This window comes from Balaenoptera acutorostrata, chromosome X, assembly GCF_949987535.1.
Source record: "Balaenoptera acutorostrata chromosome X, mBalAcu1.1, whole genome shotgun sequence".
Taxonomy (NCBI): domain Eukaryota; kingdom Metazoa; phylum Chordata; class Mammalia; order Artiodactyla; family Balaenopteridae; genus Balaenoptera; species Balaenoptera acutorostrata.
This window is the reverse complement of record NC_080085.1, coordinates 65441092-65464499: the sequence shown is the minus strand read 5'-3', so window position 1 is coordinate 65464499 and position 23408 is coordinate 65441092. Positions and strand designations below refer to the sequence as shown.

The following is a 23408-nucleotide window of genomic DNA, read 5'->3' as shown; positions in this document are numbered from 1 at the left end:
CAGTCATTTGTAAATGAATTTGGTTTTTAAACAACTCTGTTGTTTTTCTTCTGTATATATTTGTACATATTTTTAATCACAGTATACATACCACTTTGAATTTTACATTTTTCACTTAAAGTATAGTAAACATTTCCCCTTATTGTGACATAGTCTTTATTTTCTTAATTTATTTATTTTTGGCTGCATTGGGTCTTCATTGCTGTGCGCAGGCTTTCTCTAGTTGCGGCGAGCAGGGGCTACTCTTCATTGTGGTGGCTTCTCTTGTTGCAGAGCATGGGCTCCAGGCATGTGGGCTTCAGTAGTTGTGCATGTGCACTCAGTAGTTGTGGCTTGTGGGCTCTAGAGGTCAGGCTCAGTAGTTGTGGCACACAGGCCTAGCTGCACTGTGGCATGTGGGATCCTCCTGGACCAGGGATTGAATCCGTGTCCCCTGCATTGGCAGGCAGATTCCCAACCACTGCACCACCAGGGAAGCCCTGTGACATAGTCTTTATAGCCATTACTTTTAACTACATCATATTCCAGCCAGTGGGGAAATATATATTCCCATAGTGTTGGATGTTTAGTTTGTTTCCTAATTATTGCCTGGAAATAATGCCACAATGAACATTTTTGTGCCTAGTTTATCTCTAGCTTTAGAATAATTCCCAGAAATGGAATTACTGGAACAATGGACTTGGAGATTCTTACGTTTTTTTGATATATACAAACATGTGGACTTTCTATCCTGTTCCATTGATCTATATTTCTATTTTTGTGCTGATACCATACTGTTTTGATGGCTATAGCTTTGTAGTATAGTCTGAAGTCAGGGAGCCTGATTTCCTCCAGCTCCATTTTTCTTTCTCAACATTGCTTTGGTTATTCGGGGTCTTTTGTGTCTCCATACAAATTTTAAGATTTTTTGTTCTAGTTCTGTGAAAAATGCCATTGGTAATTTTATGGGGATTGCACTGAATCTGTAGATTGCCTTGGGTAGTATAGTCATTTTGACAATATTGATTCTTCCAATCCAAGAATATAGTATATCTTTCCATCTATTTGTGTCATTCTTCGATTTCGTTCAGCAGTGTCTTATAGTTTTCGGAGTACAGGTATTTTGCCTCCTTAGGTTTATTCCTAGGTATTTTATCCTTTTTGGTGTGATAGTAAATGGGATTGTTTCTTGAATTTCTCTTTCTGATCTTTCATTGTTAGTGTATAGAAAAGCAACAGATTTCTGTGTATTAATTTTGTATCCTGCAACTTTACCAAATTCATTGATTAGTTCTAGTAGTTTTCTGGTGGTATCTTGAGTATTTTTTATGTATAGTGTCATGTCATCTGCAAACAGTGATAGTTTAACTTCTTCTTTTCCAATTTGGATTTCTTTTATTTCTTTTTCTTCTCTGATTACTATAGCTAGGACTTCCAAAAGTATGTTGAATAAAAGTGGTGAGAGTGGACATCCTTGTCTTGTTCCTGATCTTGGAGGAAATGCTTTCAGCTTTTCACCATTGAGTAGGATGTTAGCTGTAGGTTTGTCGTATATGGCCTTTATTATGTTGATGTATGTTCCCTCTATGCCCACTTTCTGGAGAGTTTTTATCATAAATGGGTGTTGAATTTTGTCAAAAGCTTTTTCTGCACCTATTGAGATGATCATATGGTTTTTAGTCTTCAATTTGTTGATGTGCTGTATCACACTGATTGATTTGTGGATATTGAAGAATCCTTGCATCCCTGGGATAAATCCCACATGATTATGCTGTATGATCCTTTTAATGTATTGCTGGATTTGGATTGCTGGTGTTTTGTTGAGGATTTTTGCATCTATGTTCATCAGTGATATTGGCCTGTAATTTTCTTTTTTGTGGTGTCTTTATCTGGTTTTAGTATCAGCGTAATGGAGTTTCCTTAAGAAACTAAGAATAGAGCTGCCATATGATCCTGCAATCCCACTCCTGGGCATATATCCAGAGAAAAACATAGTCTGAAAGGATACATGCACCCCAATATTCACTGCAGCACTGTTTACAATAACCAAGACATGGAAGCAACCTAAATATCTATAGACAGATGAATGGATAAAGAAGTTGTGGTACATATACACAATGGAATATTACTCAGCCATTAAAAAGGATGAAATAATGCCATTTGCGGTCACATAGATGGACTTAGAGATTGTCATACTAGGTGAAGTAAGTCAGACAGAGAAAGAGAAATATCATATGATATCAATTATGTGGAATCTAAAAAAAATGATACAGATGAAATTATTTACAAAACAGAAACAGACTCACAGACTCAGAGAACAAACTTATGGTTACCAGGAGCGAAGTGGGAGGGGGAGATATTTAGGGAGTTTGGGATTGACAAACAAAATTGTATATCACTATATTGTACACCTGTAACTTATATAATATTGTACAACTATACAACAATTAAAAATAAAATAATTTATAAATGAAAAAACAAATATATGGAGAAGAAAAACAACAGAGGGGAAATATACCCCCAAAATGCTCTAAGTGGGCAACAGTCTTAGAAATTATTTTTCTTGTCTCCACTTTTCATATTTTGGGATTAAATGCTTATATTACTTTCATGGAGGGAAAAGTTAAAGTTTTTAATTTAAACAAGAACAAAAAGTAAGAACAAACAAAGATTGGTCTAGAGATTCTAGGTAATTCTTATAATTGCAACAGGAATGAAGAGAAAGCAATGAAGGAGAGATGAGCTTGTGTCCTCTGAGTGACTTCATGAACCAGATTAAAACTACCATCAACTAAACTAGCTCTGGAGCAAAGCTTATTTATAGGCTTCTTGCAATCCCCTTTCAATCCATTCTTCAGACAGGGATACAGCCATTTGTTCACTTATTTGAGGAAAATTTGCTGGAGTAAGGTGGTAATTAAGAAAGATTTTCTCCTCTTCATTAATAGCCCTAGTAGTTCCTCTGTACCAGTTAGTGTTTTACAGGCTCATTTATTTAAGAGCTGTGGTATATCCTATGCCCTGGCTATAAATCACAAGACAAAACTGTGTCAGTGGGTAATGTTGATTAATAACTAATACCAACAATTATTTGCACCCCACTCACACACATACATACACAAACACACACAATATCACTACGCCAAAGGGAGGTCTAAAATGAGTCTTCTTTGGAATAAAGAACAAGAGCAAAAATCAAAGCCCACTCACTTATAATCAGTATAGTTACATCCTCTGTAGAGAACTATCAATTCTGGGGGAGGATAATTGCCCCCAGGATCTGCACTCTTAGAAATGCCTCACTTTTGCTCTGTCTCCCAGCTTCTAATAACGTTTCTGCCATACAAGCCAAATAACAGGGCATTCAGCCATTATTATTATCTATCACCAATTCACAGCAACTTATCGCCAGTTAATTCAATGATTCTTTTTTTTTAATTCAAACAGAAAGTCACACAAATTATAATCATCCTCGTCAGTACACTCAGTCCCATGTAATTAATTTTTTTTTCATCTTGATCTTTTGTTAGCACTTTTATGAATTCATCAGTTTTCCATTGGAGTTCTGAAAATGCTTATTCATTCAGTTCAGCAGTATAGTCAGTTACCAGAAACCTGTACTTGTCAGAGTCTTTTCCATGAATTCCTTGAAGATGAAACCCTTTTATAGGAACATTTTTGCAAAACCATCAGAGTACACCCAGAACTGTCTGTAAATGACAAAAGACTTAAATATGACCATGGTTAAAGATTTGATGAAAGTTCATAATAATGCAATTGACAAGGAAATTTAGTTATTTCTGAGATATACATTTTAAAGTAATAACTAGAATTATGACATTATACTAGAACATATAAGATTTTTAGAAATTTCATGTAATTTCTGAAACATTTATTTTAACATATTTCCATACAAATAACCCAAAGAAAGTTTAGTATTAGTTGTTTTTTGTTTGTTTGTTTTTTTTATACTGCAGGTTCTTATTAGTCATCAATTTTATACACATCAGTGTATACATTTAATCCCAATCACCCAATTCAGCACACCACCATCCCCACCACACTGCGGTTTTCCCCCCTTGGTGTCCATACGTTTGTTCTCTACATCTGTGTCTCAACTTCTGCCCTGCAAACTGGCTCATCTGTACCATTTTTCTAGGCTCCACATACATGCATTAATATACGATATTTGTTTTTCTCTTTCTGACTTACTTCACTCTGTATGACAGTCTCTAGATCCATCCACTTCTCAACAAATGACTCAATTTCATTCCTTTTTATGGCTGAGTAATATTCCATTGTATATATGTACCACAACTTCTTTATCCATTCGTCTGTTGATGGGCATTTAGGTTGCTTCCATGACCTGGCTATTGTAAATAGTGCTGCAATGAACATTCGGGTGCATGTGTCTTTTTGAATTACGGTTTTCTCTGGGTATATGCCCAGTAGTGGGATTGCTGGGTCATATGCTAATTCTATTTTTAGTTTTTTAAGGAACCTCCATATTGTTCTCCATAGTGGCTGTATCAATTTACATTCCCACCAACAGTGCAAGAGGGTTCCCTTTTCTCCACACCCTCTCCAGCATTTGTTGTTTGTAGATTTTCTGATGATGCCCATTCTAACAGGAGTGAGGTGATACCTCATTGTAGTTTTGATTTGCATTTCTCTAATAATTAGTGATGTTGAGCATCTTTTCATGTGCTTCGTGGCCGTCTGTATGTCTTCTTTGGAGAAATGTCTATTTAGGTCTTCTGCCCATTTTTGGATTGGGGTGTTTGTTTCTTTAATATTGAGCTGAATGAGCTGTTTATATATTTTGGAGATTAATCCTTTGTCCGTTGATTAGTTTGCAAATATTTTCTCCCATTCTGAGGGTTGTCTTTTCGTCTTGTTTATGGTTTCCTTTGCTGTGCAAAAGCTTTGAAGTTTCGTTAGGTCCCATTTGTTTATTTTTGTTTTTATTTCCATTACTCTAGGTGGAACAAAAAAGATCTTGCTGTGTTTTATGTCAAAGAGTGTTCTTCCTATGTTTTCCTCGAAGAGTTTTATAGTGTCTGGTCTTACATTTAGATCTCGAATCTATTTTGAGTTTATTTTTGTGTATGGTGTTAGGGAGTATTCTAATTTCATTCTTTTACATGTAGCTGTCCAGTTTTCCCAGCACCACTTATTGAAGAGACTGTCTTTTGTCCATTTTATACCTTTGCCTCCTTTGTCATAGATTAGTTGACCATAGGTGCGTGGGTTTATCTCTGGGCTTTCTATCTTGTTCCATTGATCTATGTTTCTGTTTTTGTGCCAGTACGATATTGTCTTGATTACTGTAGCTTTGTTGTATAGTCTGAAGTCAGGGAGTCTGATTCCTCCAGCTCCGTTTATTTCCCTCAAGACTGCTTTGGCTATTCGGGGTGTTTTGTGTCTCCATACAAATTTTAAGATGATTTGTTCTAGCTCCGTAAAAAATGCCATTGGTAATTTGATAGGGATTGCATTGAATCTGTAGATTGCTTTAGGTAGTAGAGTCATTTTCACAATATTGATTCTTCCAATCCAAGAACATGGTATATCTCTCCATCTGTTGGTATCATCTTTAATTTCTTTCATCAGTGTCTTATAGTTTTCTGCATACAGGTCTTTTGTCTCCCTAGGTAGGTATATTCCTAGGTATTTTATTATTTTTGTTGCAATGGTAAATGGGAGTGTTTCCATAATTTCTCTTTCAGATTTTTCATCATTAGTGTATAGGAATGCAGGAGATTTCTGTGCGTTAATTTTGTATACTGCAACTTTACCATATTCATTGATTAACTCTAGTAGTTTTCTGGTGGCATTTTTAGGATTTTCTATGTAAAGTATCATGTCATCAGCAAACAGTGACAGTTTTACTTCTTCTTTTCCAATTTGTATTCCTTTTATTTCTTTTTCTTCTCTGATTGCTGGGGCTAGTACTTCCAAAACTATGTTGAATAATAGTGGTGAGAGTGGACATCCTTGTCTCGTTCCTGATCTTAGAGGAAATGTTTTCAGTTTTTCACCATTGAGAATGATGTTTCTGTGGGTTTGTCATATATGGCCTTTATTATGTTGAGGTAGGTTCCCTCTATGCCCACTTTCTGGAGAGTTTTTATCATAAATGGGTGTTGAATTTTGTAAAAAGCTTTTTCTGCATCTATTGAGATGATCATATGGTTTTTAGTCTTCAGTTTGTTGATGTGCTGTATCACACTGATTTGCGTATATTGAAGAATCCTTGCATCCCGTGGATAAATCCCACTTGATAATGGTGTATGATCCTTTTATTGTGTTGTTGGATTCTGTTTGCTATTATTTTGTTGAGGATTTTTGCATCTATATTCATCAGTGATGTTGGTCTGTAATTTTCTTTTTTTGTAGTATCTTTGTCTGGTTTTGGTATCAGGGTGATGCTGGCCTCATAGAATGCATTTGGGAGTGTTCCTTCCTCTGCAAGATTTTGGAAGAGTTTGAGAAGGATGGGTGTTAGCTCTTCTCTAAACGTTTGGTTGAATTCACCTGTGAAGCCGTCTGGTCCTGGACTTTTGTTTGTTGGAAGATTTTTAATCACAGTTTCAATTTCATTACTTGTGATTGGTCTGTTCATATTTTCTGTTTCTTCCTGGTTCACTCTTGGAAGGTTATACCTTTCTAAGAATTTGTCCATTTCTTCCAGGTTTTCCATTTTATTGGCATAGAGTTGCTTGTAGTAGTCTCTTAGGATGCTTTGTATTTCTGCGGTGTCTGTTGTAAGTTCTCCTTTTTCATTTCTAATTTTATTGATTTGAGTCCTCTCCCTCTTTTTCTTGATGAGTCTGGCTAATGGTTTATCAATTTTGTTTATCTTCTCAAAGAACCAGCTTTTAGTTTTATTGATCTTTGCTATTGTTTTCTTTGTTTCTATTTCATTTATTTCTGCTCTGATCTTTATGATTTCTTTCCTTCTAACTTTGGGTTTTGTTTATTCTTCTTTCTGAAGTTCCTTTAGGTGTAAGCTTAGATTGTTTACTTGAAATTTTTCTTGTTTCTTGAGGTAGGCTTGTATAGCTATAAACTTCCCTCTAAGAACTGCTTTTGCTGCATCCCATAGCTTTTGGATCGTCGTGTTTTCATTGTCATTTATCTCTAGTTATTTTTTGTTTTCCCCTTTGATTTCTTCAGTGATATCTTGGTTATTTAGTAACGTATTGTTTAGCCTCCACGTGTTTGTGGATTTTACGTTTTTTTCCCTGTAATTCATTTCTAATCTCATAGTGTTGTGGTCAGAAAAGATTCTTGATATGATTTCAATTTTCTTAAATTTACTGAGATTTGATTTGTGACCCAAGATGTGATCTATCTGGAGAATGTTCCATGTGCACTTGAGAAGAAAGTGTAATCTGCTGGTTTTGGTTGGAATGTCCTATAAATATCAATTAAATCTATCTGGTCTGTTGTGTCATTTAAAGCTTCTGTTTCCTTATTTATTTCCATTTGGATGATCTGTCCATTGGTGTAAGTGAGGTGTTAAAGTCCCCCACTATTATTGTGTTACTTTTGATTTCCTCTTTTATAGCTGTTAGCAGTTGCCTTATGTATTGAGGTGCTGCTATGTTGTGTGCATATATATTTATAATTGTTATATCTTCTTCTTGGATTGATCCCTTGATCATTATGTAGTGTCCTTCCTTGTCTCTTGTAACATTCTTTATTTTAAAGTCTCTTTTATCTGATATGAGTATAGCTACTCCAGCTTTCTTTTGATTTCCATTTGCATGGAATATCTTTTTCCATCCCCTCAATTTCAGTCTGTATGTGCCCCTAGGTCTGAAGTGGGTCTCTTGTAGACAGCATATATATGGGTCTTGTTTTTGTATCCATTCATTAAGCCTGTGTCTTTTGGTTGGAGCATTTAATCCATTCACGTTTAAGGTAATTATCAATATGTATGTTTCTATGACCATTTTCTTAATTGTTTTGGGTTTGTTTTTGTAGGTCATTTTCTTCTCTTGTGTTTCCCACTTAGAGAAGTTCCTTTAGCATTTGTTGTAGAACTGGTTTGATGGTGCTGAATTCTCTTAGCTTATGCTTGTCTGTAAAGCTTTTGATTTATCCGTTGAATCTGAATTAGAGCCTTGCTGGGTAGAGTATTCTTGGTTGTAGGTTCTTCCCTTTCATCACTTTGATTATATCATGCCACTCCCTTCTGGCTTGTAGAGTTTCTGCAGAGAAATCAGCTGTTAACCTTATGGGAGTTCCCTTGTATGTTATTTGTCGTTTTTCCCTTGCTGCTTTCAATAATTTTTCTTTGTCTTTAATTTTTGCCAAGTTGATTACTATGTTTCTTGGCATGCTTCTCCTTGGGTTTATCCTGTATGGGACTTGCTGTGCTTCCTGGACTTGGGTGGCTATTTCCTTTCTCATGTTAGGGAAGTTTTTGACTATAATCTCTTCAAATATTTTCTCTGTTCCTTTCTCTCTTCTCCTTCTGGGACCCCTATAATGCAAATGTTGTTGCGTTTAATGTTGTCCCAGAGGTCTCTTAGGCTGTCTTCATTTCTTTTCATTCTTTTTCTTTATTCTCTTCTGCAGCAGTGAATTCCACCATTTTGTCTTCCAGGTCACTTATCCGTGCTTCTGCCTCAGTTATTCTGCTATTGATTCCTTCCAGTGTAGTTTTCATTTCAGTTATTGTATTGTTCATCTCTGTTTGTTTGTTCTTTAATTCTTCTAGGTCTTTAAACATTTCTTGCATCTTCTCGATCTTTGCCTCCATTCTTTTTCCGAGGTCCTGGATCATCTTCACTATCATTATTCTGAATCATTTTTCTGGAAGGTTGCCTATCTCCACTTCATTTAGTTGTTTTTCTGGGGTTTTATCTTGTTCCTTCATCTGGTACATAGCCCTCTGTCTTTTCATCTTGTCTATCTTTCTGTGAATGTGGTTTTTGTTCTACAGGCTGCAGGATTGTAGTTCCTCTTGCTTCTGCTCTCAATGATTCTGATTCTGGTAATTTTTCTTGAAAATTTAGATCCAAAGCAATAATATAATGGGATATAAATTGGAATCTTCATCATTAAGTTATATTTATGAAGTTTGCTTTATGTGCATTTTGCCATACTGGCCATTGTGGGAAGCAATTAAAAAGTTGCTTAAAAACTAAAAGAGTCAAGACTGATGCAGACAAACAAACAGATATAGAAATTGAGAGCAATAGGGCAACTAAATGATGCTATTGTAAGAGCCTATTCCAGTATGGCTTTAGCCAATCAGCTAAATGGTTTAAATCTTTCTAAGAACCCCACTCCTATTTCTAATAGAGTTATTACCTTCATAAAATGTCTATGTCAGCTGCAATATCTCACTGCCTTCATTTCCCCACCAGCCCTGGTGATGGACACTCTTTCCCTATGAGGTGTATGAATGAGTCACAGAACCCATTGCTAGCAAATGAAGAGCCCTGGGAAGAAAATGAGGATGACAACCGAGGTAAGTAGGGTGAGAAGGAAGTCTTTTCTCCACTCAGCAGACTAATAAAAACTATGTTAACACAACGAATGTAGTATAGTGAGAAAATAGTGTACAGAAAGATTATATAAGCATGTCAACCTCATAAGTGCCCTTTGGATGGAGAAGGGCAAGTATTGCCAGATTTGTTTAGCAAATATAGGTGGCTTAGGTAGGATTAGATGACATCTTGGAAGGTTCCTTACCAGCTTTGTGATACTATAATTTATAACCAATCAGATAAATCGGGAAACATAGTAAACAGTGTTGTGCATGTTTGTAAACAATCCTGCCAGTTGTCACTTGGAGTACTTTGCTTGAATTGATTCAATCAGTGGATAACAGCTCACCTTTCTCTACCCTGGTTCATGCACATTGGCTAAATTTTCTTTAAAATCTCATGCCCATTCTGCTTTAGAATGGTCTAATACATGAAAAAATAAATGATAGTATATAGGGGCAAGGCTACACATCCACCTAGTATACTTTTCTAAAAGGCAGCCCTCAAAGAAAAAATAAGGAATCAGAACTTTGCCCTCCACCTTTCTCCCACCAGATTATTGAGTCATCTTGAGGTTTTTATGAAGAGCTAAAAGTTAAGTTCTCATGTCATGTAACCCCATTGCCACCTATTCTTTTTCTCCATGCTTACTTCTGTGCCTCTAACATTTGTTTATGTTGTTAATAGCAGACTGGTCCCAATAATGCCGTAGCTGACAGAAATTTTGAGTGAGAACTTGTAGTAGTTATTACAAACTGTACCTGGGATGAACGCAGCTGAATAAGGACATGGAAAGGCATTGAGGTGGGGAGCAGAGGTGGGAAACAAGCCTTTCTAAATGTTTCCCCAGTTAGATGATCTAGTCCCAGCTTCTCTACCTGGAAGTCCAGTTTTAGAATAAGGCATTGTTACTAGGACTAAGGAAGACAAAACAGTCCAAAATCTATAGTTAGAAAAGGAAGGAGTTCTTACCCAGCCCAAAGAACTTATAACACAAGCAGCTCCTTTACCTCACCCTGCTGACTCTTTATTGAAAAACTGACAGTATTTTGACCTACCATCCTTCAGCTATCAGACTTTTACTTACCGTGGTTACAAGTGATAAGAACTTTTATTTTGGTGTTAAGAAATCCAAACTCTAATAGAAATCATAGACTTCTAGGGTCTTAACATGGTTTGAAAAATCTCCCCAATGGAAAAAACTATTCATATCTGAGCCTTGTTTTGGCAAGTGGAAAACTTTAATTATAGATGCAGTACTGCATTATAAAGAGGTTATTTTCTTGAAGTAGTTTTCAAAGCCAGACTTTTTAAAAAATAGTCAATCATAAAAAATAGGTACACCATTTTATAGTTTACAAAGAACTTTCATATACTATTTTTCATATCCTTTGTCTCACAACTGTCAGGTTAAGTAGGCATTATTATTAATACCATTCCCATTTTATAACTGAGGAGACTAAGATTTGGAGATGTGAGATAACTTATGCAAGATCACATAGCAAGAAAGAGGCAGAACTTGGACGTAAAGTAAGGCATCCTGATTCCAAATACTGGATTCTTTCCAGTATAATGTTGTATCTGTCCTTTGGACAAATACACATGAGACACAGTGCTGTGACTGCATGCTATCTTACTATATAATACATTCAACTGCTTCTTACATAAATTGTAAGTCACAGAGTATAAGCCACCTATAGCTTTAGCAAGAACACTGTACCATCCCAAATAAGTGAGGTTTTTTAAAAGTCCATTGAAAGAGATTCACAACCCTCCTTTATCACCCATTACAGTATCTAAGAAATTTAAATATTGGAAAACTCTCCTTTTTCTCTAACACACGTTCTCATGCTGTACTATTTGTCTGATTCTGTGTTATCCTCACTTACCCAAAATTTCTGTGCAAAACTGGTCATATACAAGTAGTCCTTGCACTTTTGACAACTTAGATTCCTGGGAAAGTTACTATAAGTTAAAATTTCATGTATTGAACTTAATTTCTTTAAGGTATAATATCAGGGTTTCAGTCCTAGCCCCAAATATAATATTTAGTTTACTATAAATGATGTACTTGTACATTATATAATGCAAAGCATTCTAAAATGTATATAAATTGGTAAAATAGGGAAAAAGAGTAACCTGTTAAGAAAATATGTAATATCATAATCAGGAACTATATACAGTCTTTATCTTCTTTAAAATCCCCGCCTTAATTTATTTTTTATTACTTTGCATTTTATTTATTTATTTATCTATTTTAATTTATTTTAATAGAAGTATAGTTGATTTACAATGTTGTGTTAGTTTCCATTGTACAACAAAGTGATTCAGGTATACATACATATAAATCTATTTTTTTCATTCTTTTCCCTTATAGGTTATTACAAAATATTGAGTATAGCTCCCTGTGCTATACAGTAGGTAGGTCCATGCCTTATTTTAGTACAGCAACATATGAGGTAAAGAAACACCTTTATGAAGTCAAAAGATTTAAAGAGGCTTCTCTGATGAGATTAATGTACACATGCATAGAAAAAATGTGCAAATCAAAAGTGACAGATCAATGTATATTTCTGAGGAGATTTTCCTTGGCTTTTATGACTTTTTATTAACTTTAACAATAGGAAGAATTCATGAATATACAAATCATTAAAAGTTGTAAAACATATATAGAATAAAATCCCTTTTGACTACCGCTGGCAATTCTGACCCTTTCATCACTTATTACCATAATTTTTCTTCATTATTTTTTGGTATGTTCTTCTTTTTTTTTTAATTTAATTTTTATTTTATGTTGGAGTATACTTGATTTACAATGTTATGTTAGTTTCAGGTATACAGTAAAATGATTCAGTTATACATATATATATCCATTCTTTTTCAGATTCTTTTCCTGTATAGGTTATTACAGAATATTGAGTAGAGTTCCCTGTGCTGTATAGTAGGTCCTCATTGATTATCTATTTTATGTATAGTAGTGTGTATATGTTAATCCCAAACTCCTAATTTATCCCTCCCCCCGCCCCAACCTTTCCCCTTTGGTAACCAAAAGTTTGTTTTCGAAGTCTGTGGGTCCGTTTCTGTTTTGTAAATAAGTTCACTTGTATCCTTTTTTTAGATTCCAAAAATAAATGATATCATATTATATTTGTCTTTCTCTGTCTGACTTACTTCACTGAGTATGAGCACCTCTAGGTCCATCCATGTTGCTGTAAACAGCATTATTTCATTCTTTTTTATGGCTGAATAATATTCCATTGTATATATGTACTTCTTTATCCGTTCATCTGTTGATGGACATTTAGGTTGCTTCCATGTCTTGGCTATTGTAAATAGTGCTGCTATGAACATTGGGGTACATATATCTTTTTAAAGTATGGCTCTGTCTGGATATATGCCCTGGAGTGGGATTGCTGGATCACATGGTAGTTCTATTTTTAGTTTTCTAAGGAACCTCCATACTGTTCTTTATAGTGGTTGTACCAATTTATATTCCTACCAACAGTGTAGGAGAGTTCCCTTTTCTCCACACCCTCTCCAGCACTTATTGTTTGTAGACTTTTTGAGGATGGCCATTCTGACCAGTGTGAAGTGAGACTGCAATGTAGTTTTGATTTGCATTTCTCTAATACTTACCAATGCTGAGCATTTTTTCATGTGCTTTTTGGCCACCTGTATGTCTTCTTTGGAGAAATGTCTATTTAGATCTTCTGCCCAGTTTTTTTTTTTTTAAAGTGATTTTCCCTTAGGATTTTTTTTTTTTTAGAAAGTCACGTTCTTTTATTTATTTATTTATTTATTTATTTATGACTGTGTTAAGTCTTCGTTTCTGTGCGAGGGCTTTCTCTAGTTGTGGCAAGCGGGGGCCACTCTTCATCGCGGTGCACGGGCCTCTCACCATCGCGGCCTCTCTTGTTGCGGAGCACAGGCTCCAGACGCACAGGCTCAGTAATTGTGGCTCATGGGCCCAGCTGCTCCGTGGCATGTGGGATCTTCCCAGACCAGGGCTCGAACCCGTGTCCCCTGCATTGGCAGGCAGACTCTCAACCACTGTGCCACCAGGGAAGCCCCTTCTGCCCAGTTTTTAATTGGGTTGTTTGTTTTTTCGATATTGAGCTGCATGTGCTGTTTGTATATTTTGGAGATTAACCCGTTGTCAGTCACTTTATTTGCAAATATTTTCTCCCATTCTGTGGGTTATCTTTGCATTTTGTTTATGGTTTCCTTTGCTTTGAAAAAGCTTTTAAGTTTAATTACTCCCATTTGTTTATTTTTGTTTTTATTTTAATAATCTAGGAGGTGGATACAAAAAGATATTACTGAGATTTATGTCAAAGAGTGTTCTGCCTATGTTTTCCTCTAAGAGTTTAATAATATCCAGGCTTACATTTAGGTCCTTAATCCATTTTGAGTTTATTTTTGTGTATGGTGTTAGAGAATGTTCTAACTTCATTCTTTTACATGTAGCTGTCCAGTTTTCCCAACACCACTTATTGAAGAGACTTTTTCTCCATTGTATATTCTTGCCTCCTTTGTCATGGATTAATTGACCATAGGTGCTTGGGTTTATTTCTGGGCTTTCTATCCTGTTGCATTGACCTATATTTCTATTTAATGCCAGTACCATACTCTTTTGAGTGTAGCTTTGTAGTATAGTCTGAAGTCAAGGAGCCTGATTCCTCCAGCTCTGTTTTTCTTTCTCAAGATTATTTGGCTATTCGGGGTCTTTTGTGTCTCCATACAAATTTTAAAATTATTTGTTCTACTTCTGTGAAAAACGCCATTGGTAATTTGACAGGGATTGCATTGAATCTGTAGATTGCCTTGAGTAGTATAGTCATTTTGACAATATTGATTCTTCCAATCCAAGAACATGAAATATCTTTCCATCTGTTTGTGTCTTCTTCGATTTCTTTCATCAGCATCTTACAGTTTACAGAGTACAGGTCTTTTGTCTCCTTAGGTAGGTTTATTCCTAGGTATTTTATTCTTTTTGATGTGATGGTAAACGGGATTGTTTCCTTAATTTCTCTTTCTGATCTTTCAATGTCAGTGTATAGACATGCAACAGATTTCTGTGTATTAATTTTGGATCCTGCAACTTTACCAGGTTTATTGATTAGCTCTAGTAGTTTTCTGGTAGTGCATTTAGGATTTTCTATTTACAGTATCATGTCATCTGCAAACAGTGACAGTTTTACTTCTTCATTTCCAGTTTGGATTCCTTTTATTTCTTTTTCTTCTCTGATTGCCATGGCTAGGACTTCCAATACTATGTTGAATAAAAGTGGCAAGGGTGGATATCCTTGTGTTGTTTCTGATTTTAGAGGAAATGCTTTCAGCTTTTCACCATTGAGTATGATGTTAGCTGTGGCTTTGTCATATATGGCCTTTAGTATGTTGAGGTAAGTTCCCTCTATGCCCACTTTCTCGAGAGTTTTTATTATAAATTGGTGTTGAATTTTGTCAAAACTTTTTCTGCATCTATGGAGATGATCATGTGGTTTTTATTTTTCAATTTGTTGGTGTGGTGTATCACACTGATTGATTTGTGGATATTGAAAAATCCTTGCATCCCTACAATAAATCCCACTTGATCATGGTGTATCATCCTTTTAATGTGTTGTTGGATTTGGTTTGCTAGTATTTTGTTGAGGATTTTTGCATCTATGTTCACCAGTGATATTGGCCTGTAATTTTCTTTTTTGTGGTTTCTTTGTCTGGTTTCGGTATCAGACTGATGGTGACCTCATAGAATACATTTTGGAGTGTTCCTTCATCTGCAATATTTTTGGAATAGTTTGAGAAGAATAGGTGTTAACTCTTCTCTAAATGTTTGATAGAATTTGGTTTGTTCATATTTTCTATTTTTTTCTTGATTCAGTCTTGGAGGGTTGTTCCTTTCTAAGAATTTGTCCATTTCTTCTAGGTTTTCCATTTTATTGGCATAGAGTTGCTTCTAATAGTCTCCTATGATCCTTTGTATTTCTGCAGTGTCAGTGAGTAACTTCTCCTTTTTCATTTCTAATTTTATCGATTTGAGCCCTCTTCCTTTTTTTTCTTGATGAGTCTGGCTAAAGGTTTATCAATTTTGTTTATCTTTCCCAAGAACCAGCTTTTAGTTTTATCAATCTTTTCTATTGTTTTCTTCATCTCTATTTCATTTATTTCTGCTCTGATCTTTATGATTTCTTTCCTTCTACTAACTTTGGGTTTTCTTTGTTCTTCCTTCTCTAGTTGCTTTAGGTGTAGCATTAGGTTGTTTATTTGAGATTTGTCTTGTCTCCTGAGGTAAGATTGCATTGCTATAAACTTCCCTCTTAGAACTGCTTTTGCTGCATCCCATAGGTTTTGTGGGGTTTTTGGTTTGTTTTGTGGTTTTTGTTTGTTTGCTGCACCATACGGCATGCAGGATCTTAATTCCATGACCAGGGATCAAACCCATGCCCCCTGCAGTGGAAGCATGGAGTTTTAACCACTTGACCACCAGGGAAGTCCCTGTGTCCCATAGGTTTTGGATCATCATGTTTTCATTTTCATTTGTCTCTAGGTATTTTTTGATTTCCTCTTTGCTTTCTTCAGTGATCCATTGGTTGTTTAGTCTCCACGTGTTTGTGTTTTTTACAGTTTTTTCCTTGTAGTTGATTTCTAATCTCAAAGAGTTGTGGTCAGGAAACATGCTTGGTATGATTTCAATTTTCTTAAATTTATTGATGCTTGCTTTGTGGCCCACCATGTGATCTATCCTAGAGAATGTTCTATGTGCACTTAAGAATGTGTGTTCTACTGCTTTCGGATGGAATGCTCTTTAAATATCCATTAGGTCCATGGGGTCTAATGTGTCATTTAATGGCTGTGTTTCCTTATTGATTTCCTCTCTGGGTGATCTGTTCATTGATCTAAGTGGGGTGTTAAAGTCCCCCACTATTATTGTGTTACTGTTGGTTTCTCCTTTTATGGATGCTAGCATTTGCCTTATATATTGAGGTATTCCTATGTTGGGTGCATATATATTTACAATTGCTGCATCTTCTTCTTGGATTGATCACTTGAGCATTATGTAGTGTCCTTTTTTGTCTCTTGTAACAGTGCTTATTTTAAAGTCTATTTTGTCTGATATGAGTATCGCTACTCCAGCTTTCTTTTGATTTCCATTTGCATGGAATACCTTTTTCCATCCCCTCTCTTTCAGTCTGTATGTTTCCCTGGACCTGAAATGGGTCTCTTGTAGACAGCATATATACAGGTCTCGCTTTTGTGTCCATTCAGCCAGTCTCTGTCTTTTGGTTGAAGCATTTAATCCATTTACACTTAAGGCAATTATCAATATGTATATTCTTATTGCCATTTTGTTAATTGTTTTGGATTTGTTTTTGTAGGTCTTTTTCTTCCCTTCCTCTTTTGTTCTCTTCTTTTGTGATTTGATGACCATCCATCAACTATTCCATCAACTATCCATGAGTATTCCTTCAGCCTGGTTTGAGAATCCAGTAGGGAGCTCCAGGTCAGGATCAAGTCCTAGGGTACACAATAATTATGCACAGCCTATTCCAGTTACTCTATACCAATGTATTAACTATGACAAGAATGATATTTTAAAAGAATCCAGCAGAAAAGAACCAAGCTTTCCTTAACTCACCAACATTGCTTTCTAGCTGTAGCTAATGAGACTGAAAATCAACTCTTCAATTTTGATAATTTTAATATTCCAGGTGAGATATTTTTATCAAGTTAAAAAAATCTTCATATGAAAAACAAAATTTACTTGAATTTGCTAATACAACTTTCCAGTGTTAATGTTAACCAGGGCTTGGAAGAATTAAACTCCTTGTCAAATGCTGGACACTTATCCAGGAAAATATTGACCTCAGACTCTAGCAGATTATATGCTTTATATATAGCATAATTTCCTACTCCTTTGGGTAAAACTTTTTTTGTATGAGATCATTAGTAACTGCTCAAGGTAGAAGAAGTTTCTGATTTATTTATTTTCAATTTGGTAGTTTCTGCTGCTGTGATAAATAACCCATTACGAAAAAGAACAGAAGAAATAAGCTAGTATAATTTGAGAGCATATTAAGTGTATGACATTGAACCCATAGGGGACATTATGCATTTTTTGTGTCTGAACTCAAGCGTCTTGCATTTATTTGGGAAGATAAGACACATACATGAAAAATTGTCTTACAAAACACAATACAGGGTATGTTATTGACCAAATAAATAGAACCATAAAATTTGTCCTATAGGAATTCAAAGGAGAGAGTGGTTCTTTTAGGCTGGGCTAGTCAGGAAAGGCTTTATAGAGGAGAGAGAATTTGGGCCTTAAAGATGAGATGGGATTTGGATTTGTGGCAAGGAATGAAATGACAGAAGTTAAAAGGAAAATCACAGGTTATAATGCATGAGACCCCAAGCTAAGTGAGGAGGATATGAAGAAGAAAGTAGCCTAGCTCCAACAAAGAGTTTGAATGGTAGTGGATTGGATGGGAACTACTTGAAGTTATAGACCTCATCACCTTCATTTCAGTACTATCTTCAACCCTTGCAAAATAAGGTTGCATGTAGAAGATGATTGTTAGCTTAATGCCACAGGTGAATTAGTGTTAGATTGAATAGGACCTTAGGTACAAGACTAAGGACTCTTCTGTGGATAATGGGGAACTACTGATGGTTTTTAAGCAGGGGCTTGATATGAGGATAATGTTGTTTTAGGAAGATGATGAGGTGATAATCTACCAAAGCACACTTCCATTCTATGCCAGAGATTGCTCTAATTGCTGTACCTTCTGAAAGCATTGGTAAGAGCCCTTCTCTTCATCAGAACTCAGACTCTCTAAGGATATCCTATATATAAGAACTCTGGTTCTGAGATGAGGCCTTACACATCAAGAGCTTTATTGTTTAGAATCATCTCTGGGTGATGTTCTGTGCAATCACCTCCCAATCAGAGACAGCCATTGAATCTTGCTTGAAGAGAAAATTACCTTATCACTTAATTCTTTGGGCCTAACCAGGCCTCTATGATTATGCCTGAGGAACTTTAAGATACTACCACAGGACTTAGGCAAGGTCATAAGTTAAATTCATGCTTCCTACCTTAAAGAATATACCCCTTCAAGGGCACCAAAGTGCCCTTACTTATTCCCATGCATAGTGGCAATAGGTAGGGCTAAATTGGAAGAGTCCTTAGTCTCAGTCAATTCTTTTTTTTTAGGTAAGAATTAGATTTAGATTAGAGAGATACAGACTCAATAGACAGAGTGTGGGGAAGGCAAGAGGCACCAAAATATGGAGTGGTTAGTTTTTATGGGGTGGGTAATTTCATAGGCTAATGAGTGGGAGGATTATTCCAACTATTTCAGGGAAGGGGCGGGGATTTCCAGGAATTGGGCCACCGCCCACTTTTTGGCCTTTTCAGGTCAGCCTTGGAACTGTCATGGCACCTGTGAGTGTGTCATTTAACATGCTAATGTATTACAGTGAGCATATAATAAGGCTCAAGGTCTACTGGAAGTTGAACCTTCTACAATCTTGGACCTAGTTGTTTCTAACCAGTTTTTGTCGTGTCCTCAACAGCTATGTCATTCTTTTAAAGGTGGTGCCTTGCCCCCTTCCCTCCTGTTTCATTCCCCCCTCAGAGATTTTACTCCCATATTCTTATGGGAAGCTTAGGGGCAATGGTCTGTCTTCTGTAACTGCTTCAAGGCTGAGCAGATGCGTCGACCCTGCCTGTCAGGGAGTAAAAGTCTCTGGATGCCTGATATAGGGGCCCCAGGGGCCAGATGCCTCCTTGTTTTAAGTCGATATGGGCTGGAATCCTCTCATAGCCATCATCTTGTTGTGGAACTGTTGTAACTGCTTCCATAGCCTTCCTATGAATCTTCTTAAAGGTGAAGCACTTTTGCAACAGCATCAAAGTACAAAAATAACTATCTATAAATGACAAAAGATTTAAAAGTCATGGTTAAACATCTGATTGCAGTGTAATTGATAAAGAAGCTTGGTTATAATAACCAGAATTATGACTGATTACATTTAATTTAACATACCAAATAATCCTAGTTAAATATTTCTCTCTGAGATGCCTCAGGGGCTTGCTAAAGCATCCCAAAGTTAGCTGGAAGTCAAAAGAACTTTAATAAAAATTTGATATTTGGGAAGTTTGCCAAAAAGTTTCAAAACACTTGGTCAAATAAGATCATAGGTCACTGTGAGGTAATACTTATTCTTTAACAAAAGTTACAAGAGATCTCAAAAGCAAATACAAATCACTTAAAGGCAAAGAAACTCACACAATCTGTTATCAAAAGTAGCATTCCAAGAATACTTTGTTCTCTTAACAGAGAGAGAAACCAATTCCAAGTCTTGCCTCAGCTTACTCCCAACAAAATCCATTTACCCAACTAAATTCAATCCAATCTTAGAAAATCCTGATCATGCACAACTCTTTTCTCAGTGTTCCTTTCCCATTCCTCACACGTCTTTTACTGAAAACACCCATCTTACTTTCCTTAAAAGTTTTTTTTTTCACATTGAGTCACTTACTTTCCTTGCTGACAAATTTGCAACAGATATAAGGTCTTATATGACCTCTAGTAAACCTAGGTACAACAGAAGTACTATACTTCACATTGATGACTCTAAAGACATCAAACCAACAAGTTTAAGCCACCTTTAATACCAGCTATCTGATTAGTACTGAATATTTCTCAGATGACATGAACCTGAAATTCATTCTAGCCAGATTCTTTTACATTTCTGAGTATTTATATAAGTACTTAGTTTCCTTTAAGTCAATTAAATAGAACTCTATTACAAATTAATTTTGGCAATACCATACATCTACAACACACATATAGATACATATGAACACACAAACAAACACAGAGACCTCATAGTTCTCATTCCAAAATTTCAGCCCTGAATCAGGTAAAAGAATGTAAAACCCATCAGTTACAAGAGGTTGGATTCAAATTGGGCTTCTGGCAGATGGAAAAGGCAGATGGAACAAATCAAGGTCACCTGTCTAGATGGCTAAATCCTTTTTACTAATGTTTATGGAGAAGACACTTAAGATTTTTATTTGTCCTTGATAAGTCAAGTTCCAAATTCTCTAGCCCTTTTCCCAAAATTTGCATTTTAAAAAATGGCAGAGATAAGGGTTTCCTGGAGAAGACCAGATAGAACATTTGCATCTCAAAGGCATGAGAAAGGCAGGCAAATTCCTTCCAGGATGATTTTGTTCCCTTAAGTCCAGACAATTTTTTTTTTCTTTCCCTCAAAGAATTGGGTAGCTACCTCAATGTTATGAAAGAACTGGCACACCCATTCACTTATGTTGGAATGTTTTATTTTCCCTCATTTGCCTTAGGGGAGAAGGGTTCCCCCCAAAATCCTATCAGCTATGGTCAGTTTAGTCAGACCGGTGGTCTCCCATTTTGGTTCAGGTATTAATAATCGCCAGCTGGATATCTTTGACCAAGTCTGGGACCTTGGTATTTCACACTCCAGGGTCTACTAAGGCTTCTATTTCAGCTCCAGATTTAGTCTGTTCCTTTCCACTTTCTGTTAGAATCATTTGGTGATGAGAGTGGTTCCCTTGCCCCTCAAGAAACAGAGTGGCCCCTAACTTAGTTTATAAGTCTCCTCCCATTAAGGGGATGGGACAATCAGGCACAGACAGAAAGGAATGTAGAAACAGCTGGCACTGATGTTGCACAAAAGGGGTTCCTGGAAAGTGTGCCCCTTCCACTTCCCTGACACCCCATTGCATACTCCTTATGATTGCTAAGGCTTCCAATCTTTTGGGTTAAGATTGAAAAGGTTGCACTAGTATCTATAAGAAATTCTGTCGAGTGGCCTGCCACATCAATGACTACCTGAGGCTCAACACTAGTTATGAGATGTTATCTCTAGGCATGATGCCGAAATCTCAGCCTCTATACACTGCTGCCAAATGGAATCTCAGAAACAGAGTTTTGGGTGAAGTAGAAGAATAGCTTTATTGCTTTGCCAGGCAAAGGGGGGCACAGTAGACTCCTGCCCTTGAAAATTATGTGTCCCAACCTGGGAGGACTTGATGAAGAGTTTTATAGCAATAGTTAAGGGTGAGGTTCCTGACAAGATTAGGGTGTGTACAGAGCCTGTCCTCCTTTAATCTCATCTCAGGTAATCTTGATGGGCTTCTCTGGTTCCTTTAGTCTGACCTTAATTGGTCTTCTCTGGTATGGAGAATGCTTACATCTTCCATTTGTTGGTTTTTTATTCTATAAAAGGGCTTAAAGATATTGTTATGTGTATCCCTTGAGGTGGAACCAGGACTCTGACCCAAGGCTGCACTATTGTTTCTTGGCTGTTCCTCCCTTGACTCTGCATCCCTTCCCTTCCCAGATTAGCAACTGTTCATGAATCTTAGGGAAGGTCATGGAGGCTGAACAGAAAGGCCCTCTGTGCCCAGGAGCCCCTACAGGGTCCTGCTCGGTTTCAGGCAGAGCAGCTTTTGGCCTTGGGCCCCTTCAGTCTTCTGATTGCAAAACCATCAATGGCCAAGGGGTCCCCATTGCTGTCTGGCATCTGGGGCGTTCCCTCCTCCAATGTCCTGGCTGTTTGCAAAGGGCACATTGATTTTGATCCTCCCTCCAGTACCCCTTTTGTCTACACAGGGTACACTGGTCCTGTCTGGGTACCCGTGGGCCTAGTGATCCACCAGGGCCAGATTGGCCCAGGAAAGTTGGCTTCCCCTTTGGTGGTCTCTGAGGGGTCAAAGCCACTGCCATCTTTTGGGCCTTTTGCATATTTATCTGGGTGCATTTAGCCTTTTCAGCCACATCCCTATTATTGAAAACCGAATAAGCCAATAGGAGCAAATCGTTCATTGGAGTCTGAGGACCAGCAGTTGCTTTCTGAATTTTCCGCCTGATATCTGGGGCAGACTGGGCTATGAAATTCATAGCCAAAAGGTCCTGTCCCTTACGGGAGGAGGGACCCATGTTCATATATTTCCTAAAAACTTCCACTAGTCTCCCTTGGAAGATGGCAGGATTTTCATCCTGTCCCTATTGGACCTCTTTCACCTTTTCATAATTAACAGGTTTTACTGTAAATTTCTTCATACCATCTATCAAACAGACCCCATCTATCCCTATCAATAGAATTCCATTGTGGGTCTACCTCAGGGACAGCATCATTCCCCACCTGGTGTACTGCATGGCACTGTAGGGTGGTGGGTCAGTTAAAATGTCCTCTGTGTCCTTCCTAGAGTTATCCCTCCAAGCTATGCATGCCTTAAATTCCTTTTGTGTTTCATTGCCTAAATACAAGGCCATGAAAATTTGGACATATGGTACCTCACCCCATTTTAAATTTCCTAACTCATATTGTGGCCAAACCTGATTACATAACCTAATAAGTTTTTTCTCTTTTAATTCCTGTTGTCTGAATCTTTCCCAATCCCGGAGTATATGGTCCAGAGGGGTATCAGTCAGGATTGATGCAGCCTGACCCATTTCAGACCCAAGCCTGAGGTAATGTCTCTAACTCTTGTGCTATCCAAAAGTTCTGCTCTCATGTCAAAATCCACCACGCAATTTGGTCAAGATTGGCACTTATGATTTTAGATGCTACCCCTTCCAAGGTAGTCTCCCAACCAGGTGTTAATGCCTGAAAAGTTGCCACAAAGGAATGGTACAGAAGGTGTCCCCCATAGTGTCGATGATGAGCAGGAGTTGGCCTAGCTGTTAAGTCGGGAATGAAGGATCAGCCCTTGTAAGGGTTAGAGGGAGGGGAGAGCAAGAAATAAAAAGAGAGAGGGAGAGAGAGAGAGAGGAAGGAAGGAAGGAAAGAAGAAAGAAGGGAGAGAGGGGAAATAAAGGGAACAGGAATAAACATAGAATGTAGGAGAAAAACCTCAGAGTCAAGAAG

At 37.0% G+C, this 23408-nt stretch overlaps 1 protein-coding gene across 2 annotated transcripts in view; it reads left to right on the top strand.

The window, feature by feature from the left end:
* Positions 1-23408, top strand: part of ZDHHC15 (zinc finger DHHC-type palmitoyltransferase 15) — a 127378-nt gene that overhangs the window by 80102 nt on the left and 23868 nt on the right. Inside the window, exon 10 of one of the 2 annotated variants that reach the window (XM_057537544.1) lies at positions 9363-9466. The exons of the other annotated variant lie outside the window; for it this stretch is intronic. Coding sequence (XP_057393527.1) covers positions 9363-9466 — 104 coding nt within the window. The remainder of the gene's footprint in view (positions 1-9362; positions 9467-23408) is intronic. 2 annotated transcript variants of the gene reach the window in all.